The sequence below is a fragment of the Salminus brasiliensis genome, chromosome 22 (assembly GCF_030463535.1).
Source record: "Salminus brasiliensis chromosome 22, fSalBra1.hap2, whole genome shotgun sequence".
Lineage (NCBI taxonomy): Eukaryota > Metazoa > Chordata > Actinopteri > Characiformes > Bryconidae > Salminus > Salminus brasiliensis.
In genome coordinates, this window is record NC_132899.1 from 15,021,100 (window position 1) to 15,039,562 (window position 18,463).

The 18,463-nt window shown below is 43.0% G+C and overlaps 1 protein-coding gene across 9 annotated transcripts in view; it reads right to left on the bottom strand.

The window, feature by feature from the left end:
* Positions 1–18,463, bottom strand: part of rbfox3a (RNA binding fox-1 homolog 3a) — a 444,039-nt gene that overhangs the window by 60,701 nt on the left and 364,875 nt on the right. For all 9 annotated transcript variants that reach the window (XM_072666971.1, XM_072666970.1, XM_072666968.1 and 6 more), the window contains one exon: positions 228–476. In XM_072666971.1, the coding sequence (XP_072523072.1) occupies positions 228–476 (249 nt within the window). The remainder of the gene's footprint in view (positions 1–227; positions 477–18,463) is intronic.

Genomic DNA, 18,463 nt, shown 5'->3' on the forward strand with positions numbered 1-18,463 from the left:
GCAATACTTCTCATAAGGAACTAGGCAAGCTGTGTGCGTGTGTGTGCATTTGCACATCTGTTTCAGCAATGGGTAGAACTTCAAGTAGCTGAATGCATTCATTAGAATTGGTGTCCACAAACATTTGGACATCAATCTTGAGTCTCAAACCTGAACTGACCAACAATTTAGCAATCTGCACGATATCTGTATAACAAAGCTGATGGTAAATGGGTGTTTGTACTCACTGGTATGCTGCTGGTCCCTGTGAGGGAGGGCGTGCTGCTGTCGGTGCCGGGCGGCTCGCTGTGTGTCTGTGTGGGTGTGTAGATAGTAAGGGCGGCTGCATGCTCCGGCACCGGGCTGGGCCCTGTGTACTCCTGCCCTGGGTGGGCATACTCTCCCGGCAGCCCGTTCTGGGGTGGGGGAGGGGGGTACTGTGCAGGAGCGTACGGCTGAGCCATGGCCTCTGGAGGAGCTGGGGCCTCCTGGTTACCCTGCCCAGAGAAAAAGAGAGATGGAGAGAGAGAGGGGGAGAGAGCGATTGATCAATTTTAGTAAGAGGATTTTCATGCTTTCATGTCACTCCCTATTCAATGTAACCAAAGCCAACAGTATGGCAATAACATCAGAGTATCATGGGCAATGAGAGATGACAGGAGCAATCATGACTCTGTCGGTCTGAACCCTAATATTAGATGATAAAGGAACAACAGGCTCTAATTTCATGATCATAATGACAGAATACCCTGCAGAAACCATCCCAGTCGTACCTGACAGCACGAGCAGCAGATATGCGCACTGACTAGCAGCACTGATCTTGATTAAAGACAGAGAAACAAACAGAAAACAGACAGCAGTGCAATGGTCCCACTGTCTATTTCCAATTCTACCGACAAAGTTCAGAAGTTCGTCTATACCCCAGCCGTCCATGAATAACACAGTGCACGTTAAGTCCACTTTAAGCTGTAAGTCACTGTGCTGGTTTTTATTTCTGCTGTGGTGTTGTAAGGAGGCTGAATGGCTTGGTCTGGGGCCTAAGAAATCCACAGTCAGAGCACATCTCAAATTCAGACAATGTTCGATCTTTACAAGCAAACAAACTTTATTTTCTGTTTTATTTTCTGTTTTTCCGTTCATAGACCCATCTCTTCTTGTGGCTCCTTTAATCTCCCCCACTCTTCTACGGTGAGAGTAGTAACGGATTTCTTGTAATATAGAGGATGTAATCTGATTGCAAAAATCAAAAACTTGTAATCACAATTTGAGGCCTGTGTAATCAGATTTACTTTTTATAGATTATAGTGTTTCTAGTATACATTTTTGATTAGGCACCATCAATAAGTCACTCTTTTCACTTCTATATTTCTTGAAATTGTCCATAAACCTCAGAACAACAGCTGCGTGTGGTTTATGAAGAACGAAAGAAAGCAAATGAAAGATGATTCAAACTTGAAATCAATTTGCCAATTACGGAATCAAATAAAGCAGTTAGATCAGAACAGCTATAACAGTCCAAAAGTAATCCAACTGTAATCACATTAAATCACACCTTTTTAATCATTTAAAAGATGATATTACTGATTTTATTTGTAATTAATTTGTAATGAGTATCAGATGGTATTTCTCGTGCAATCTAACCAATACTGAAATGTAATAAGTATCTACTGGTTTGTTATGCTTGTGTGAAGAGATATCTTTGCTCATATTAGCACTCGATCTGTGTGTGTGTGTGTGTGTATGAGAAGCCGCATGTAAATGAGAGCCATCTCTATTTCTAGAGGACTGAAGTGGATGTAAATGAGAGTCTTTTGCTGTCTTTGGTTCTCATTTGTTTTGAGTCACAGAGGTACACAATGTTTTCTCATCTTATCTAAGAACATTATGATACCCAAGCAGCTCATTCCTCTCTCACTGTTTGCAGGCTGTAATTCGAGGACGAGCCTTTTTTTCGGTCATGACTTGGCCTCACATGTAAAAAAGGGTTTGGCAAAGATGCTGGTTATACAACAGAACTATAGAAAGTAATAATAATAAAAAGAATAAGAATAAGAATAATAAGAATGATAATAATACAAAAAAGTATTTGGACACCTGCTAATTCACTGTTTCCTCTTTTACTTTTGTTGGAGTAACTGTCCAGAAAAGGCTTTCTACTAGATTTTGAAGCACTTCTGTGAGGATTTAATTGCTTTATACCCCTCTAGCCCACACCTGGCATTAGACATTGTGCCAATAGGTTCACATTCACAATCTGAGTCCTACTGATTCACATCCAGAGGCCTATTGGCTCCAATTCATTTATTAGAAAACATGTCAAGAAACATTTGGACACAAAATGTAATTGTTATTTTAGAGGAACGGTCACATTTGACCTTGTAAGACCTCTTACCAAAAGCATAAACAAAAAGAATGAAATCACAGAACCTTGTTTTGGTACTATACAGAACCCCTTGGCTAAGCTTGCTAGAGTGAGCATGTGTGCATGTGTGTGTTGACTTTTTAATGTCTATGGTTGTGTGTGTTTGTAAATGTTTACGTGTTGGTTTGTCTGTGTGTGTGTGTGTGTGTGTTTGTGTGTGTGTGTGTGTGTGTGTGTGTGTGTGTGTTGACAGATGAGGGCCAGTCTCTGGGGCAGACTGCTGTTGTCAGCACAGGTGCAGCAGGGTCATCAGTACACGCGTCGTGTGTGGGTGCGCACACATACACATACACAGCTTGCAGCCATATAAAAGCTGCTCGTCTAGAGGGACCAGTATCGGGAAATTAATCTAATACAAATAGGTAGGGACCGGAGCTCGCCCTCCGCTCAGCTGATGGCAAAGACAGGCAATAACACGGCGTCTAACCCGGCACTGATACATCACTTTAGTAAGCCAGGGGTGCTCCTAATTAATTAACCTCATTGACGAGCTAAAAATGCCAGGCAGGCTTTCTGAATCACCACCGGGTCACAAACTATTCCCCCGCTGTAGTACAACAATTAACAGGTACAGTGGGCAGATGGTAAAAGAATATATCCCAAAATAGCCACGCACATTACTCATTACATCACTGGAGAGATTATAGAGCTGAAATCCGGCACAATGACTGCAAGAGACCTCATTCTCATTAAGAGATAATGGGTAATGAAAAAAAAAGTGGCAAAGGGAAAACTCTGCAGAATTTTATCTCCTATTCTCTGCCCTGTCCACTAGCCATTACACAGAGCTGGTGGAGAAAAAGCAGCGGAAATAGAGAGGGCTCCTTTTCCCCCCTCCTCTTCTTTTGCTTGATTGTTATTAACCTTTTTTCACTGACTAAGCAACATTAGGCGGCAGCAGTGGGCTGCAGCAATGGGCCAGAGAGAGGACTGCAGTTTAATAGGAGTGGGGAGAATTGCATTAATGTAAATGTAGTGGAAACAATGAGAGGCCTGGCCATTGACATGTTGGCAAACAAATGAGTCTGTCCTCTCAATTAGGGGCAATGCTCCATTATCCAAATGAAAAACGCACTCGTCCGTGACTGACCGCACGATGGACAGGCGTGGAATGGAGAAAGTGGAAGAGTGAAATGGTGAGAGAGAGAAAGAGAAAGAGTGAAAGACCGAGAGATGGGGACTCAGAGGTCATGAAGAGAACTAAAGGCTATTCTTTAAAAATAAAGGCTCTTAAATGGTTCTTGGCTTAAGTATCCCGTTCTAGGATTATTTGAAGGTTCTTTACCCTTTAAAATGTTCTTTAGATTCTCTGATCACATGCTCTTTAAAAAAGAAAATCCAACGATGACAATAATTCTCACACTGGTCCTCAGGAACCCCCAGATGGTTTACATTTTTTGCTCCAGCCCAACTCTCAATATATAAGGGCTGTCTGAGGACTGGTTTGAGAACCGCTGCTTTAGTGGTTCTTCTACGATATCGCTCCAAATAACTCCTTTTGGACTCTTTTTAAGGCTATACACTGTCTTTTCCAACTCTTTCTCGCTGATATCTTTGATCATCCAACACTGCTCTGCACTCATTGCATCACAATCGGAAGCAGCTGTGGAGAACTGGCGTGTCTACATTATATCCAATGAAGGTGTGTTCATGTCACTACGGAGTGAGTCCCAGTGGGGACCAGTCTGAGGTACTGAAGTAGAATTTTAACCAGACTGCAGATGTTCTATCGATTTGATGTGCGAACACGTCTTTCTGTCTCTCCCTGTCTGTGTGTCCATCTCTCCATCCGTCTGCTGTTCTCTTTTTTTGGTCTTGTTCCCTCCTTCCTCCTTTCCTCCTCCTCGTTTCATGTTGGACCTCCAATGCTGTGTCTCGCTCTCTCCGTGGTGGTGTCAGAAAGAGAAAAAGAGCCCATAGCCTGAGGAAGGTATTGTAATTCACTGAAACATTGAGCAGTATTGATGCACTTCCCTGCCTCAAAGCGCCAGTAGGGGAGAGGGCTGTCCAGGCGGTCTGAAAAACAGCGCATAAAGCCAGGCAGAGAGGGCGGGAGTGCTGCCCTGCCAGGGCTCTGAAAGGAGAGGGGTGAGGGAGGGGTTCACATAGCCCATAAAGTCTGCAGAAAATGTCTGCTGCTCAACATTACGTTATTATTGCTCAGTGTGTTGACTCCAAGCCATGAAATATTCAGAGAGGTAAATGGAGGCACAAGCAGCATTTTCCGAAGCCAAACTAAGCGCAAGAGAGTTGCTTCCTTTGCATCAGGTGGGCAGCGAACTGCTGCCGTACGCTACAACACACCTTCCACTCCTGCCTTTTTCCACTCCTGACATTTTTTCCCCCCGTTTTCTGGTCTCTGTCTTGCACCTGCAAACCCTGTAATGTGCTCATTTCTCCCCAGCAGCAGCACCACCACCACCAGCCACGCCATGTGTAGTAGGTTCTATTTCTACGTAAGCTGACCTACAATATTCCATTTGCTCTCCTTCCATTTGTTTTTCCAAAGGTTAAAAGAGGGTGACCCGAGAAAGCTAATGCCTGATTACTTCCCATTAGTCCAATATGTGGTCACTGAGAGCCATGTGTGATGGCCTGAACCCATAACTCCGCCACAACTCGAAGCAGTGGCAGAGGGAATGGAATGCAATGGACCTGTCCATCATAAGAGTGGACAGAGAGCGGTCATGTTGTGATGTGGGCTTGTGGAGGAGTGGAAAGATGAGAAGGAGAGGGATAAGAGAGGGGGGCCACAGTGCCTCGCTTGAAGTAATCTCGCCTAAGGTATTTGAATGTACAGCAAAGGCCATCATGGTCTTCAGAACTAGGACACTGGTTCCAAGTACAAAAGAATTCAGCACCATGGACAGTTCCCATGTTGTGCAGAGCAATAATAGTAACTGGCAATTGGCTTAGCCATGCTTTACCTATGTGCACAACTGTTTGTCAAAATATCTAAGAGTATTATTTGCTTATTCTTTTTTATATGACTGTTGTACTGACTGAATGGCAGCTTTTCTGTTGTATAATGGGGGAAGATTAGCATAAAAGACAATATACAATATAGTACTTTTTTTTTACAATTCATTATTTGACACAATGTAGTGTCATTTTAAGGTTGCCATGATCAGTTAATGACATCAATATTAAACCAATGCATTGTTTTATTATTATTGTTAATATTATCTTTTTTATATAAATGTAGCTTTTCAGATTTTTGAAAATTGTCAAATTCATGCAAAACGTGCATTTAAAGAATAAGGGTGGCTGTAGTAGAGCTGGAAAAGAGAGGCCAAAGCATTGAACGTGTGGGTTCATAGTAGATTTACACTGAGCAAAGCGCTGATCGCCTACCACAGCAACACTAGTGAAAACACACAGGTGACATTTTGAATGAAGGACCATCAGAAAGAGAAAATGCTAACTTTATGTGCTATGGACTTGATGGGACATGTACCTTGTTTAATTATTTCTGACCTTAATTTAAGTACATATAAATATATATATATATATATATATATATATATATATATATATATATATATATATATACAAATATAGTCATACTGTCGTAAGTAGCAACTCTGTATCTTATAGAAATATTACTAACTGGTAAGTAGAAGTGTATTTCTGTAATTTTTCTGTAAAGCTTGTCCAACCTGGCAAAGGGTTCTATGGGATGAATGCATTTGTAGGCAGAGCATGGATAGATCAATACCACTGCCTGTCATAAGCATACTTTTGGATGTTAGTATTTAGAGGTTTCTTTATGACATAAAACGTAAACCATCGGCACAGCAAATACATACACACATACATCAGTGATTTTTTTTAATGCCTCACTGTGATGTGGTTTGAAAAGGCAGCCAAAATAAATTCTCTCTATACACTATATCTCAGCTTTCATTTAATAAGGCGAGACTGAGAAGCTATCAGCCCCCCGAGCTCCCTCAGCTAAATAAAACACAACATGAAGCAGGAGGAGGGAGAAAAAAAATCCCCTGCCTAGAGCTTTTTATTTCTGATAAACTTAAATCAGCAACTGATATTTAATACAGCCCTCCATTGCTTCAGTTTTAATTCACTTAGTGCCCTTTCCACATAGTTCTGCAGGACCAGCCTCTGACAGTTTATAAATGTGAAAGAGAGGCAGCCAGAGAGGGAGGCAGACAGAGCGAGTGAGAGGGAGAGAGAGAGAGAGATGAAAGGAGGGAGAGCAGAGAGGATCTCCATCACAGTGACTGAAGTCATGCCACAGTAAAACCATCCCCAGATCCTTGTCAACAAATTGCGCTGGTAAATGATTTCTCCGATGAGCTAAATCGTATTATCTGTCCCTCCCCTCTCCCTCCCCTGCCGCTCGGCTGAAGCAGGGCCAAGCGGCCCAGTGAATGCACAGTAAATGAGTTTATTTCCCTTAAGATGGGGCAGAGGAGGGGAGCAGGCCAAGCAAGATGTTAAGACGAACGTTTAACTCTTCACATGCAACACTGCGACAGCTTCTTTGCGTGCCAAACAGAGCTGGAGGATACCTAAAATTTTCAATGGCACAAAATCTTCTAGATACGTGTCATGGCATCTAATAGCTTGGAGTCAATAAACCCAGGTGTTGTGATTACACAGCTACTTACAGCCATGCTAAAAGGACATCTTACACACCTGAAATACACCAGGTTGTAAAAACCTGCTTGTTTATTGTTTCTACTGAAATCAAGGGCAGGAAGTAGTAGGAAGTTTTAGTAGGAAGTCCTTTAGTAGGAAGTTCTTCCTCTCTTTGCCCCTGTACTCTACTGGGAAAGCTTTACACTAGATGCTGGAGCATTGGCATGAGGATTTGGTTGCATTCAGACACCAAAATCATTCCTGTGGTCAGGTACTGGAGCTTCATCACTCCAGAGAACACTGGCCCACTGCTCCACAGTGCAGTGCTGGGCTTTAAACTTCTCTGTTCTACACACTCTATACTGCCAATGCTTTTCTATAAATAGTAGTGAAAAGGGGTTCTGTAATAGCACTGCTATTACTACTAGTCAAAGTACTATTGGCAGCACAATAAAATCTGACAAACACTTCGTTTTACTAACAGCACTGCTGGTTTTTAATGCCATCCTCCTTAGTGTTTTCAGTGGCTCTCTTTCAGCGGTCTCCAGACCAGATGACTGTCCTGCAGTGTGCAGTGAGAACGTCCTTTAGCCGAACACCGGAGAAAATCCCTAAGCAGTGAAGAGAGAGAGCGTGCACGGTGTGGCACGTTAAGTTTGAGATGTTTTGCGAGTGAGTTTGACAGGCGTGTAAGTGACTGTCACAGAGCCAGTGGTGATAGAAAGCCTGCCTCATGCACTACAGCATTAACCTCACCATATCAATGCCTTCACATTCACCTCTGACTGATCTATAGTCATACACACACACACAACCATACACACACACTGGCACACTTCACTGGACTGTGTCATATTTGTTAGCTATTGGTTTGAGGAACAAATTGCATCCAGTGAGCATTAAACAAAAATAATACAATTAATTAATCTGAATTTAACTAGGGGCGAGGTCCCATACTCCACAATGTTTACAGCATGAGTCCCTGTGCAATAATTTAATGACTCCACACACACCCACACACAAATACCCAGACTTATTCACACACACACACACACACACACACACACACACACACACACACACACGTGTGTTTCCTGTTTCACGGCCAGTGCTGCAAGACTGGCTGTTTTTATTTTTTTGAAGGGAGGGGAGAACTCATCTGCGTGTGTGTGTTGGGAGAGTGAGGTGCGGTCGGGGCCAGCCGTTATCGATCCTCTCTCAGCGGAGCGCTTCCATAGCCGCGGGCCGCGCGCCACGCCTCCGGACTGATTACTGAGAAGCACTCTGCTGGCGCAAATTGGATTGAAAAACCCCTCCCAACCGTACTTAGGAAATCATTTCCAAGGCTGGGCTCTCTCCCTTCTTCCAGCAGCCAAGCTGAGGGCCCTCCCCATGCCCCCAAGCGCTGTGGGCAAAGACAGTATGGGTGTGCATGTGTGAGTCAGACAGAACCTGCAGCCTAGAGGCTAAGCTCTCTCTCTAAAATAGAGATGTAGAACAATCTCATATGTGACATGGAACCATGACTGTGTTTCCCTTCCACAGCTGTGTGGGGTAGAAATCGACCAAAACATTGGCTGGCTGATAACACGGCAGGTTTAGTTGTATCAACTAAAAACACCACTATTTACTGGTATGACCTACTAATACCTAGAAGTGCCGAGTTCTGGTCATCTGACAGCTCTGATTTTTATATATATATATATATATATATATATATATATATATATATATATATATATATTTATATCTATTTTTTACAGTTCTCCTTTTTACATTGTGTTCCTATTTTTAAATGGTCATAGCACTGTCTGGTATTGCTACTGGAAGTAAGGCAACGTTCTGAAACTTGCTGTTTATTTGTGCTGCGTTTGATGTGATGGCGTCAGCTCCACTCATAGTCTTTAGTGGTGCAGAGTGTTCTAGAAAGGCTTAAAAAAGGCACCCTGTTCAAGTGCCCCTAAGACAGCAGAAGCTCAACATTTAGTTATTTTGTCATTTAAAGTAAACTACCAGCTTAAAGAAGGAAAGTGTCAAGTGACCCTCTTACACTAATGTGGTTTTTGTGCACATACTGTAGATATTCTCCTTGCAACACACTCCAGCTCCTGGTCCATTTGCGCATGAGCATTTGTGTGTGTGTATGTGTGTGTGTGTGTGTAATCTGGTGTAAGAATGAGGGCCTCAGTGCCTGCAATGGAATGACAGAATGGTTGTATCATGGGCTGGATTTAGCACCAGTGGCAGTGGCACAGCTGCTGTGGGCTCCAGCAGCAGCAGCAGACGCAGTGGCAGCAGTGTTACACTATTGTTTATTCTGATGATAAAACTCTCTCCAGTGACACGAGGGTGTGCGTGTATGTGTGTGTGTGCGTGCAGTGTGTGCTTTGAGTGATTTCCCTCACAGGCGAAAAACAGGCTCCACACAGCCCACAGGAGCAAAGAGGAGCAAAGAGCAGAAAGAAGGACAAGGAGGACAAGGAGGAAGGTGAAGAAGTGAAGGGAATGAAGGAGGGATTAGAATTCCTGTGTGGGAATCGCTCGCTACACTTCATGCAGCCTTATTGTTCTCCTCTGTTTCAGTCGGCTAATGAAGAGAGGGACACAGCAGCCCAGTCCCTCACATGTCAATAAATCTCTCTGCCTTCATCGGTCTCTCTCTCTTCCTCTGTCTTACTCTCGCTTCCCTCTCTCTGTGCCCAGCTCTCTCACTTTCTCTTTCACTTCCCACTATTCTCACTATTGTTTCTTTCTCCCTCGTTTCTTCTCGTCTTTCTCCCCTCTTTCACTTTCTATGTCTCTCTCCTCTTTTTCTTTCTCCCACTTTCACTTTCTTTGTCTCTCTCTTCTATTTATCCTTGTCTCTCTCTCCATCCATCTATCTATCCAGCCATACATCAATCTATACGTCCGCCTATCTGTCCCAACGCCTATGTTGTGAAAGTATTGATAGTGCACTCTGAGGTCCACAGCACATGCCTATATACCTTGCACTTTCACTGTGTGTGAATGAGAGAGATACATAGAGAGAGAGAGAGAGAGAGAGAGAGAGAGAGAGAGAGAGAGAGAGAGAGAGAGAAACTGAAAGAAACAGAGGGAGGGGAAACATCTCTGAAGCAGTAAACAACCATAACAGACTGGGTCTCCTCCCTCAGAGAGGGTTCAGAATATCATATAAATAAGACATTTGATCCTCTTTGAACTCCAATAAGAAGCTAAAAAAGTTGTGGAGTTCCAATGTAAAGAGGCATAAAGTGGTGCTGATCTTCTGACATTTTACCTTACGTTTAGTATGTCAGGCATCACCACCACAAATCTCTGCAGCATGCATACGATCATACAGACACCTATAGTGTGAGCACAAACACTCAAATACCCCCAGCCCACCCCTCACACACATCTGTTCAGACTGGGTTTAGCGCGAAAGGCATAAACAGGAGCGCACGCGGCGGCTCGTTCTCCGTGCTTAATATTGATGCGTTTCAGACTTCAGACAGTGCGAGAGACCAGAGGGATAATTTCCCAAAACACAGCAGACATTTAGTCAGTAAACAAAAATATTGGCGGTCTAGCCGGATCCATTTTAATTAGACAAATCACACCATTTCCCTGTTCTCTGCTTAATCCCCTGCTCTCCTTCTTTCCACTCCCTCATTCAAACATAACAGCTTCCACTAATAACAACTTCACTATTCCTCCCCTAACTCACTACTCTCACAGTCACAAATCGGTTTAATCGGTTAATATAGCAAAACTCCAGAATGTCATTTTTTCCACAAGCCCACATTTCCTGGGTTTTGTTCTTTCCCCCCTCATAACGTACACAAAGATTGTGTGGGCTTATGTATCAGCCACACTCATAACATGGTTATTTTCCTTCGTCTCTCAGAATTAAACAAATTGATATATGTAAATGACCTCTCTGTTCTGATTGGCTGCCACAGATGTGCAAATGCACACCACGGGCAGACAGAGCTTCGAGCTGTGGAGCTGTGTCGTCTAGATTGATGGAGCTCCATCCAATACTTTTGGGATGAGCTATGGAGTTGAGGATGAGGTGGGGTGGTTATCATCCAACATCCTGACCTCACTAATGCTTTTGTCATGGAATGCAATTAAACCCTCACAGCAATGCTCCAAAATCTAGAAAAAAGGCTTCTAAAGACAGTAGAGACACTTACTCCAACAAAAGCAAGATCAAATCTATTTTTAAATCCCTTGATTTCAGAAGAAACGGAGAATGAGCAGGTGTCCCAATATTTTTGTCCATATAGTGTATTGAAATGTGCTCTTTTTGTAACATCACATGATTAACAGGTACTATATTTTTGTAAAGTTGCCTTTTTAAGGACAGTGAGGCCTTGTGGTAGAGTTTAACATGAATAACTTCTAATGATTTATTCAAAACAGCTTCCACCAATGAGTGGCAAAAGGCAGACTGACAAGCTTCAGAGTGATTCTTCTCTAAAGTTTAGAGGAAATGACCAGAGTAAGAAAAGCAGCCAACAGAACCTGAAAGCATCCCTGAGTAACTGCATAGCATAAGGAGGAGAACGAGGTCAGCTTCAAGCTGCTGGAGGACTGGGGACTGTCCAATGAGCCTTGGTGGACACATACAGAAAGCCAGAGCAGCAGAAGGTGAGCTGATTGAGCAGATTCATCAGCCTTTTTCTAAATCCATCATTTCCTCAGTGGATCTGTGTTCCTAAAGACGTTATTATTAAGCATGTAAATCTCGGACTTCACAGTCATTCCAAACGTGTCTGGAAGAAACAGTCTTCTGTCATTATGCTCTTATAAAGTGAGTAAGTGCAGCACTGCAAGAGGAACCAGGCTTACATGCGTATGCACTGCACATGCAATGTACATTAGGTAGAATTTCCCATTAAACCTGATAAAATATTAAGAAAAATGACCGTTGTTTCATTGCCGTAGGTGCACAGTTGGTCATGCTGGAGCTAATGGAGGTTCATTACATGCATGAGGAACACGCTGTTCTTTTCTGTACTGCTTGGGTTACATCTTATTCTTCTAACGCGACAAGTTGCGTACAGCCAGCGACGTGGTCAGCAGCGAGCAGGTAATATATCACCGGTAGGCAAAATGCAAAAACATGACTCCTCGCTCTGTTAAATATTCTCTATTTCGAAAACCATAATTACATCTCCAAACTTCCAAACACAGGAGCAGTAATAGGCAGTAAGATGAGGGCAGCTGAGCTTGATCTTGGCCCAGTCCCTCTCTCGCTCTCTCTCTCTCTCTCTCTCTCTTTCCCCTCCTCTCCACTGTTTCTGAGCCCTACCTGAGCACCTTCATAATTCCCCCCTGTCTAATTCGCTTTGTCCCCTGACAACAGTTTTTAATAACTTTTATTAATTAGGGCTGTCCAATGGCCTGTCAGGGGGAATATTATTTTATTCAGGGACCATTAGGCTGTCCTGTTACCCCAATGAAAAGAGAAGGAGTGAGAGAGAGAGAGAGAGAAAGAGAGGGAGAGATGCAATTTATATAATTCTATGTGCCTATACTAGTAATGCATTGAAAATATATTACAATATATCCTATACATATTCTACACTGACAACATATAACAATACATCTAATGTTTGTACATTCTAGGAGCATAAATCCCTTCTGTATTGACAATCAGTAGATATGCACACACACACACACACACATACGCACACACTTTCCCCCACAAAAGACTACCAGAAAAATAGAACTTTCACTCATACGTATTGTGCACCACACCTGAGGTGCAGCAGTAACTCAGCTCCTACAGTGATTAAAGACGTGAGGAATGTAATTGAAGAACGTACGTGTCCTCCAAAACACACACCATCTGGTTAAGGTATTATAGCTAATCTCCTGCTGAAATGCCGGCACGTTTTTCCATTTGATCTTAATGGGCTGAGAGTGTGTGTATTTTCCGCCTTTAACGGAGTTTCATTTGTATGGTGTTCATCACTGCTGTGTGAGAGCAGGGCCGTGAGTGCAGGCCTACAGTAATTGCCTACGTCAGTGGGATTCATAGAGTGTAATTAATAAAGTTCACCTCTGGTCCTTTCCCCGAGCTTTTAGAGCAGAACTTTAGCAGAAATCACCAGTGGCCAGTTGCACCAGCTATACTCGAAGTTCAAACTTAAGCTAGTTCTAATGTGAGAGTTTATTAAGGTCAAGTTTTTGTATTATGAAATCGAACTGGGTGGCACCACACAAACTAGTTTTCACGTTGAGTTTAGTCACCACAAAATATGTTCGTCTACCCAAAACAAGTGAGTGTGTTGGTGAAAGCATCAGGGACCACAGAGACAGCATAACTGGCATCACCTTCAGTTCCAAAAATCCAGCTCAGTGTGACTCTGTAGATGCATCACAAGTCAATAAACAAACAAAGCTTTGGTTGTTGTGGACTAAGCCTTATTACTCATGTATTAATTAGTAAACCAATAGTTTGTGGCTCGCACGTGCTTCAACAGTCTTCAACAGTCTTCAAAATGCTGGCTCTATCATCAAAAGATCATGAGTTTGACCCCCAGCTGCCAAATCCATCCAAGAGAGTATAACTGGCCTCACTCACTCTGGATGGGGAAGATGGAACTCCCTCTCTTCCATCACTCAGCACGATAGTAGCAAATACTGGCATCTGTCCTATTCAGACAGTGGAGCCTATTCTATTCAAAACCTTTCTCGAATTAGCCAATTAACTGGTAAAAAATGTAGGGTCGCATGGTACTGAGGTTTGGCTGCATTCAGGATTAAAAAAAAACACTGTGCTAGAAGAAATACTATATGGACAAAAGTATTGGGACACTCATTCATTGTTTCTTCCTAAATTAGGTGTGTGTGTGTATATATATATATATATATATATATATATATATATATATATATATATATATATATATATATATATATATCCTGCTTTTGTTGGAGTAACCAGGGAAGGCTTTCTACTACATTTTGGAGCATTGCTGTGAGGATTTGATTGCATTCAGCAACAAGAACGTTAGTGAGGTCAGGATGTTTAGTGATCACCACTCCACTGCATCCTTAACTCATTCCAAAAGTACTTGATGGAGCACCATCACTGCAGACAACACAGTTCCAGTGTTCCACAGCTCAATCGTGGGAAGCTTTCACTTCATCAAATCCATACCTGGCATTAGGCATGGTGCCAATAGGTTCATGTGTATCTGCTTCAGACAGTCTGACTTCTCTATAGGGTCTGTGTCTGTGTGTCCGTATATTTGTATATCTGTGTCGTCAATGGGTGCAACTTAAAGTAGCTAAATGCAGTGTCCATAAATATTTGACATATAGTGCACATCTGCAATGTTATCGGTGGTATTCTCCTCCTACTAAAACAGGGTAAAATGTGCTGGTTTCTTGGGTGTTTTTATTTAGTGTGAAGTGTGATGTGGTCTTAAACCTGCTTATTTTCATCTTTGCAACTGTTTCACAGGCAAAAGCTTGTAGATGTCTTAACGGTATACACTCCCACTCCCATCCGAATGCAGTCTTATCATTCTCCTCCAAGCATGTTGAGCTCTCTGAGGAGATTTTGTTAGCAGAAGTCTTTAAAGGGGAAGCATATGCTACTTCCCAGCTCATGGGGACCTATCTAGCTGAAGGGAACTGTCTTTGACCAAATTGGGAATCTTTGATCTAATATTGAAACTAAGACCTACGTAAAGACTTTACACACAGATGTGATCACAAAGTTCTGCACTATAACCAGTAAAACTCAGGCCAGGAGAAATTCTGATGTAGTTCTGGAATTGGAAATGGATATGTTGCTGGCCACCGATATTACAATACACATCACTGCCGCCAGACAAAGTGGATCTGACGGTCTTATAGGACTGACGGATGCACAGCTGCACTGAAGTGTATGAGGAAACTCTCTAGAGACTGGTGTGTTTAAGTGCTAGCTACAGCAGAGTCATATAAATGGAATAGTTCATGATGATGGACAAATCTGACTGGAAGTTCATTATTTACTGCAGTGTCGTGTGAACAATATCCCCCACATACAGATCAAATCAAACAACGTGCAGCTCCTTCAGCGATTGGGGCGCGATCGATGGATTCCTGCGACAGTGAAACAATACAGCTGAGGTTTAATGCCATATTTTATCAATAGATACGGGATGCGAATGAGTGACACCGTCGTGAAGCTACTCACTGGGTGTGTGAATGAAGCAGTGTTGCGACTGAATCAGAAGAGCAGCCTGTGTCTGTGTGTAAATGTGTATCAGCAGCCTGCGTTCATGGTGCTCTCGGTCTACATTGTGCCGACCGAGATGCAGAAGAATCTAATTTAACAGATGAGTGAGCAGCAATCATCCCACACTCCCCGTCCCACACACAGGCACATGTGTGCACACAGACACAAGCTCTCATACACACACACACACACACACACACACACACACACACACACATACACATCCAGTCTGACCCACAGACTGAAATCTGATCCTGAGGTGGCGACCTAGTCCTATCTCCAGACTAGAATGTAAACACTGACTTCTGAGAGAGGGAGGGACTGAGGACAAACAAAGGGAATGTAGGTAACAAAACAGGTGTATATAAATAAATATATACATCATACTTCAGTTCCTTGCTGGATACCTTGAACTTAATACTGATTCCTGAGCCAATTCCTCCTTTGCTATGAAAGCTTTCTCTAAGTCACATGAAGTGCCATCGCATCTGCTGCCAAGTCAACACCACCGGACAACTAAACATGCTTATAGAGGAAAACCGCTAGTTATTTCAGCTAATACCAGTACAATAACACTACACAATTTAGAGCCACTGACTGTTCTTGAAGATTGCCGGCAAAAGCCCCAGGTCGGAGGCAAATCGGCACTGGATTCGTTGCTATGTTTGAACTGCTGTAAGACGCAATCAGAGAGCTGATCGCTGATGCCTCGCAAGCCTGACAAATATCTAACAGGTTTAATATCTGGACTAATCGACAACTCTAAATTCAGTAGTGTGAAAAGTGTTGTGACTGGAAGTTATTGCAGCAACTAGCTACAGCCAGTGCTTTTGTGACAAAACATGTTTTTGGAGAGTAGACAGCTGTTCCACTTAGGAACCACTGAGTATGTTCTTTTAAACATGAAATAAACTAAAGTGGGTGTGGCCTAAATCGGAAATGTGAATGTGCGGTGTTGGACCGAATGAGATGGAGACTCATGGCGAAGATGAGAGAGCTGCAGTGAGAGAAAAAGAGAGTGTGTGAGAGAAAGAGAGAGAGTGGTGTAGGGGGACAAAGCTGATTGTAATTCTGGGCGAGTTTTGTGTTGGGCCGGTCGCAACTCCCTCTAGACCTGCTACATGATATTCACTAACCCCCGTAACAATGGCAAACATATGTAAATCAGGCACAGTGCCGGATCCAATCAGGCCTCCTCACAAAGCCACTGCCGCAATACTCCCGGCCAGCTAGGGCTACTGTCTCTCATTCACTTCCACATTGTCCCACACTCTCTCTCTCTCTCGCGCTCTTACACTCACTCTCTCTTACTCCCTCGGCCTCAGACCCACCCTTTGTCTTGTCTCATTCCGACTCTCTTTCACGTCAGCTCTGATTCTTGTAGCCCATCCTTTCATTTGTTCATTCATCTCTTTAAGTTTCTTTGTTTGTTTGGCTAAAAGACACAACATTGTATTCCTCTCTCGTTCTCCCATTCCTTTGTATTTTTCTCTGTTCTGAGGGAGAGAGGGCAAACCCCAACATCTTGCAGCTGTTGGAAAGCGTTAAATCAGCCATTGATTCTAATTATAGAGATTTCACACACAGACGACTACGACCAATGAAACCTCATTTTCCCCAACGTACATTAAAAATGTCTTTGTTATCCTCCTTTTCATTCTTGGTCCAGAACGCATAAAGAAGAAACACATACTATCAATACTAATGATCCATGAATCTCATCTCCGTAATGAGAGGGGTGACTAACTGCATCCATCGGAGGAAAACCTCTAGAAAAAAAAGAAAAAAAAAAGAAAAAACAATCTGCCGGAAACCTAAGTGAATGAAGGATGAACTGAATGGACAGCGGCGTGATTTCAGGATGGATGGAAGAAATGACGGGAGAGCAGAAAAAATCGTCAGGACAGTGTGTGTTGACAGACTGCCCGAGGAAGAGGAGGGCCCGAGGAGGGCATGACTTGAACACACATTTGTCTCCCCTAACAAGGGGAGAAGGTTCCAGAACAGGGGAATGGGAATCGATGCATTGACAAGCAGGAATGTGTCAGTCAGGGCTGATGGACCAAGTGGGGAAAAACACAGATCCCATTTACACTTCAGAATTGCATGTGTAAATGGATTATTTAGATAAAAACAGCTGTACATGCATACAAGGCCCTTTTTTAACCAGAGTTGAAGATCACTGATCACTCAAACTTCAGGAGGTGGTCAGAGACACATTTTAGCCAGGAGCTATACAAAGCCACACAGTACCTAAAAGCACTGCCAGTTCATCCCATCATAGTGCATATGACCTTGTTCTCCTAACTACTAAATACTGTGTCTGCACTTGCTGCGTTCTCTACACTGGCTTCCTGCAGCAAATTCAAAAACCTGACGCTGGCCTATAAAGCCAAGAATGGACCAGCCCCTCCGCACTTGATGGCTATAGTCAAAACCTGAACCGTACCAAGAGCACTTTGAGCTTTAAGTACGACCCACCATCCTTAAAGATGCATGGCAGACAAGCATCCAGGCTTTTGTACTCTATAATTGTACTATATTACCTGAGTAGACGTCAAAGCATTTTTATAAGTCACGTCTGGATAAAAGCCTCTGCTAAATGCCACAAATGTAAATGTTCACTTAAATGAGCAACAGTGAAGAACGCTAGTATTAATAATAAAAAACCAAGCATTTCTATTTCAATGGTTACACAATGCCTAATATGCCATACGCATGAACGTCTTCAGTAACCAAAAACTGGCAGCCCAGCGTATAGACGTGCAGAGTGTTGGTTTTAGCAAATCCACCCCTTGGCCTTAACTGGGGAGGACTGGTTGGTATTCAGTGGTGGTACTGTTGAACAGCAAAGCCTTTCCAGTTCTTGTTAGCTATGCCAGCTTTGCAGCTATGGTAGGTCCATTACACCTGATGGTTTTTGTATTCAGGCAAAGCGTTACTTTCAAATGAGGGAGCAAGCGAACTGCAGGTAGAGAGGGCACCCCCTATGGAGCTGGAGAGGAGAGAGGAGAGAGGTTTGAAGGCATGAAGACAGACTGGAAGAAGACTCCAAGTCTGTTGATCTCCTCTCCTGAACTCTGAGCAGACGCCTTGGCGAGACTTTTCCCCCTGAAGTTGAGCTTATATTGCACTGTGGAGAGTAAACATGGAAAGTTCTCGTTCTGCTTATTAAACAATCGAGGCTGGATGTACTTGTGTGTGAAGTTTGCCTACCGTATGTTTACCAT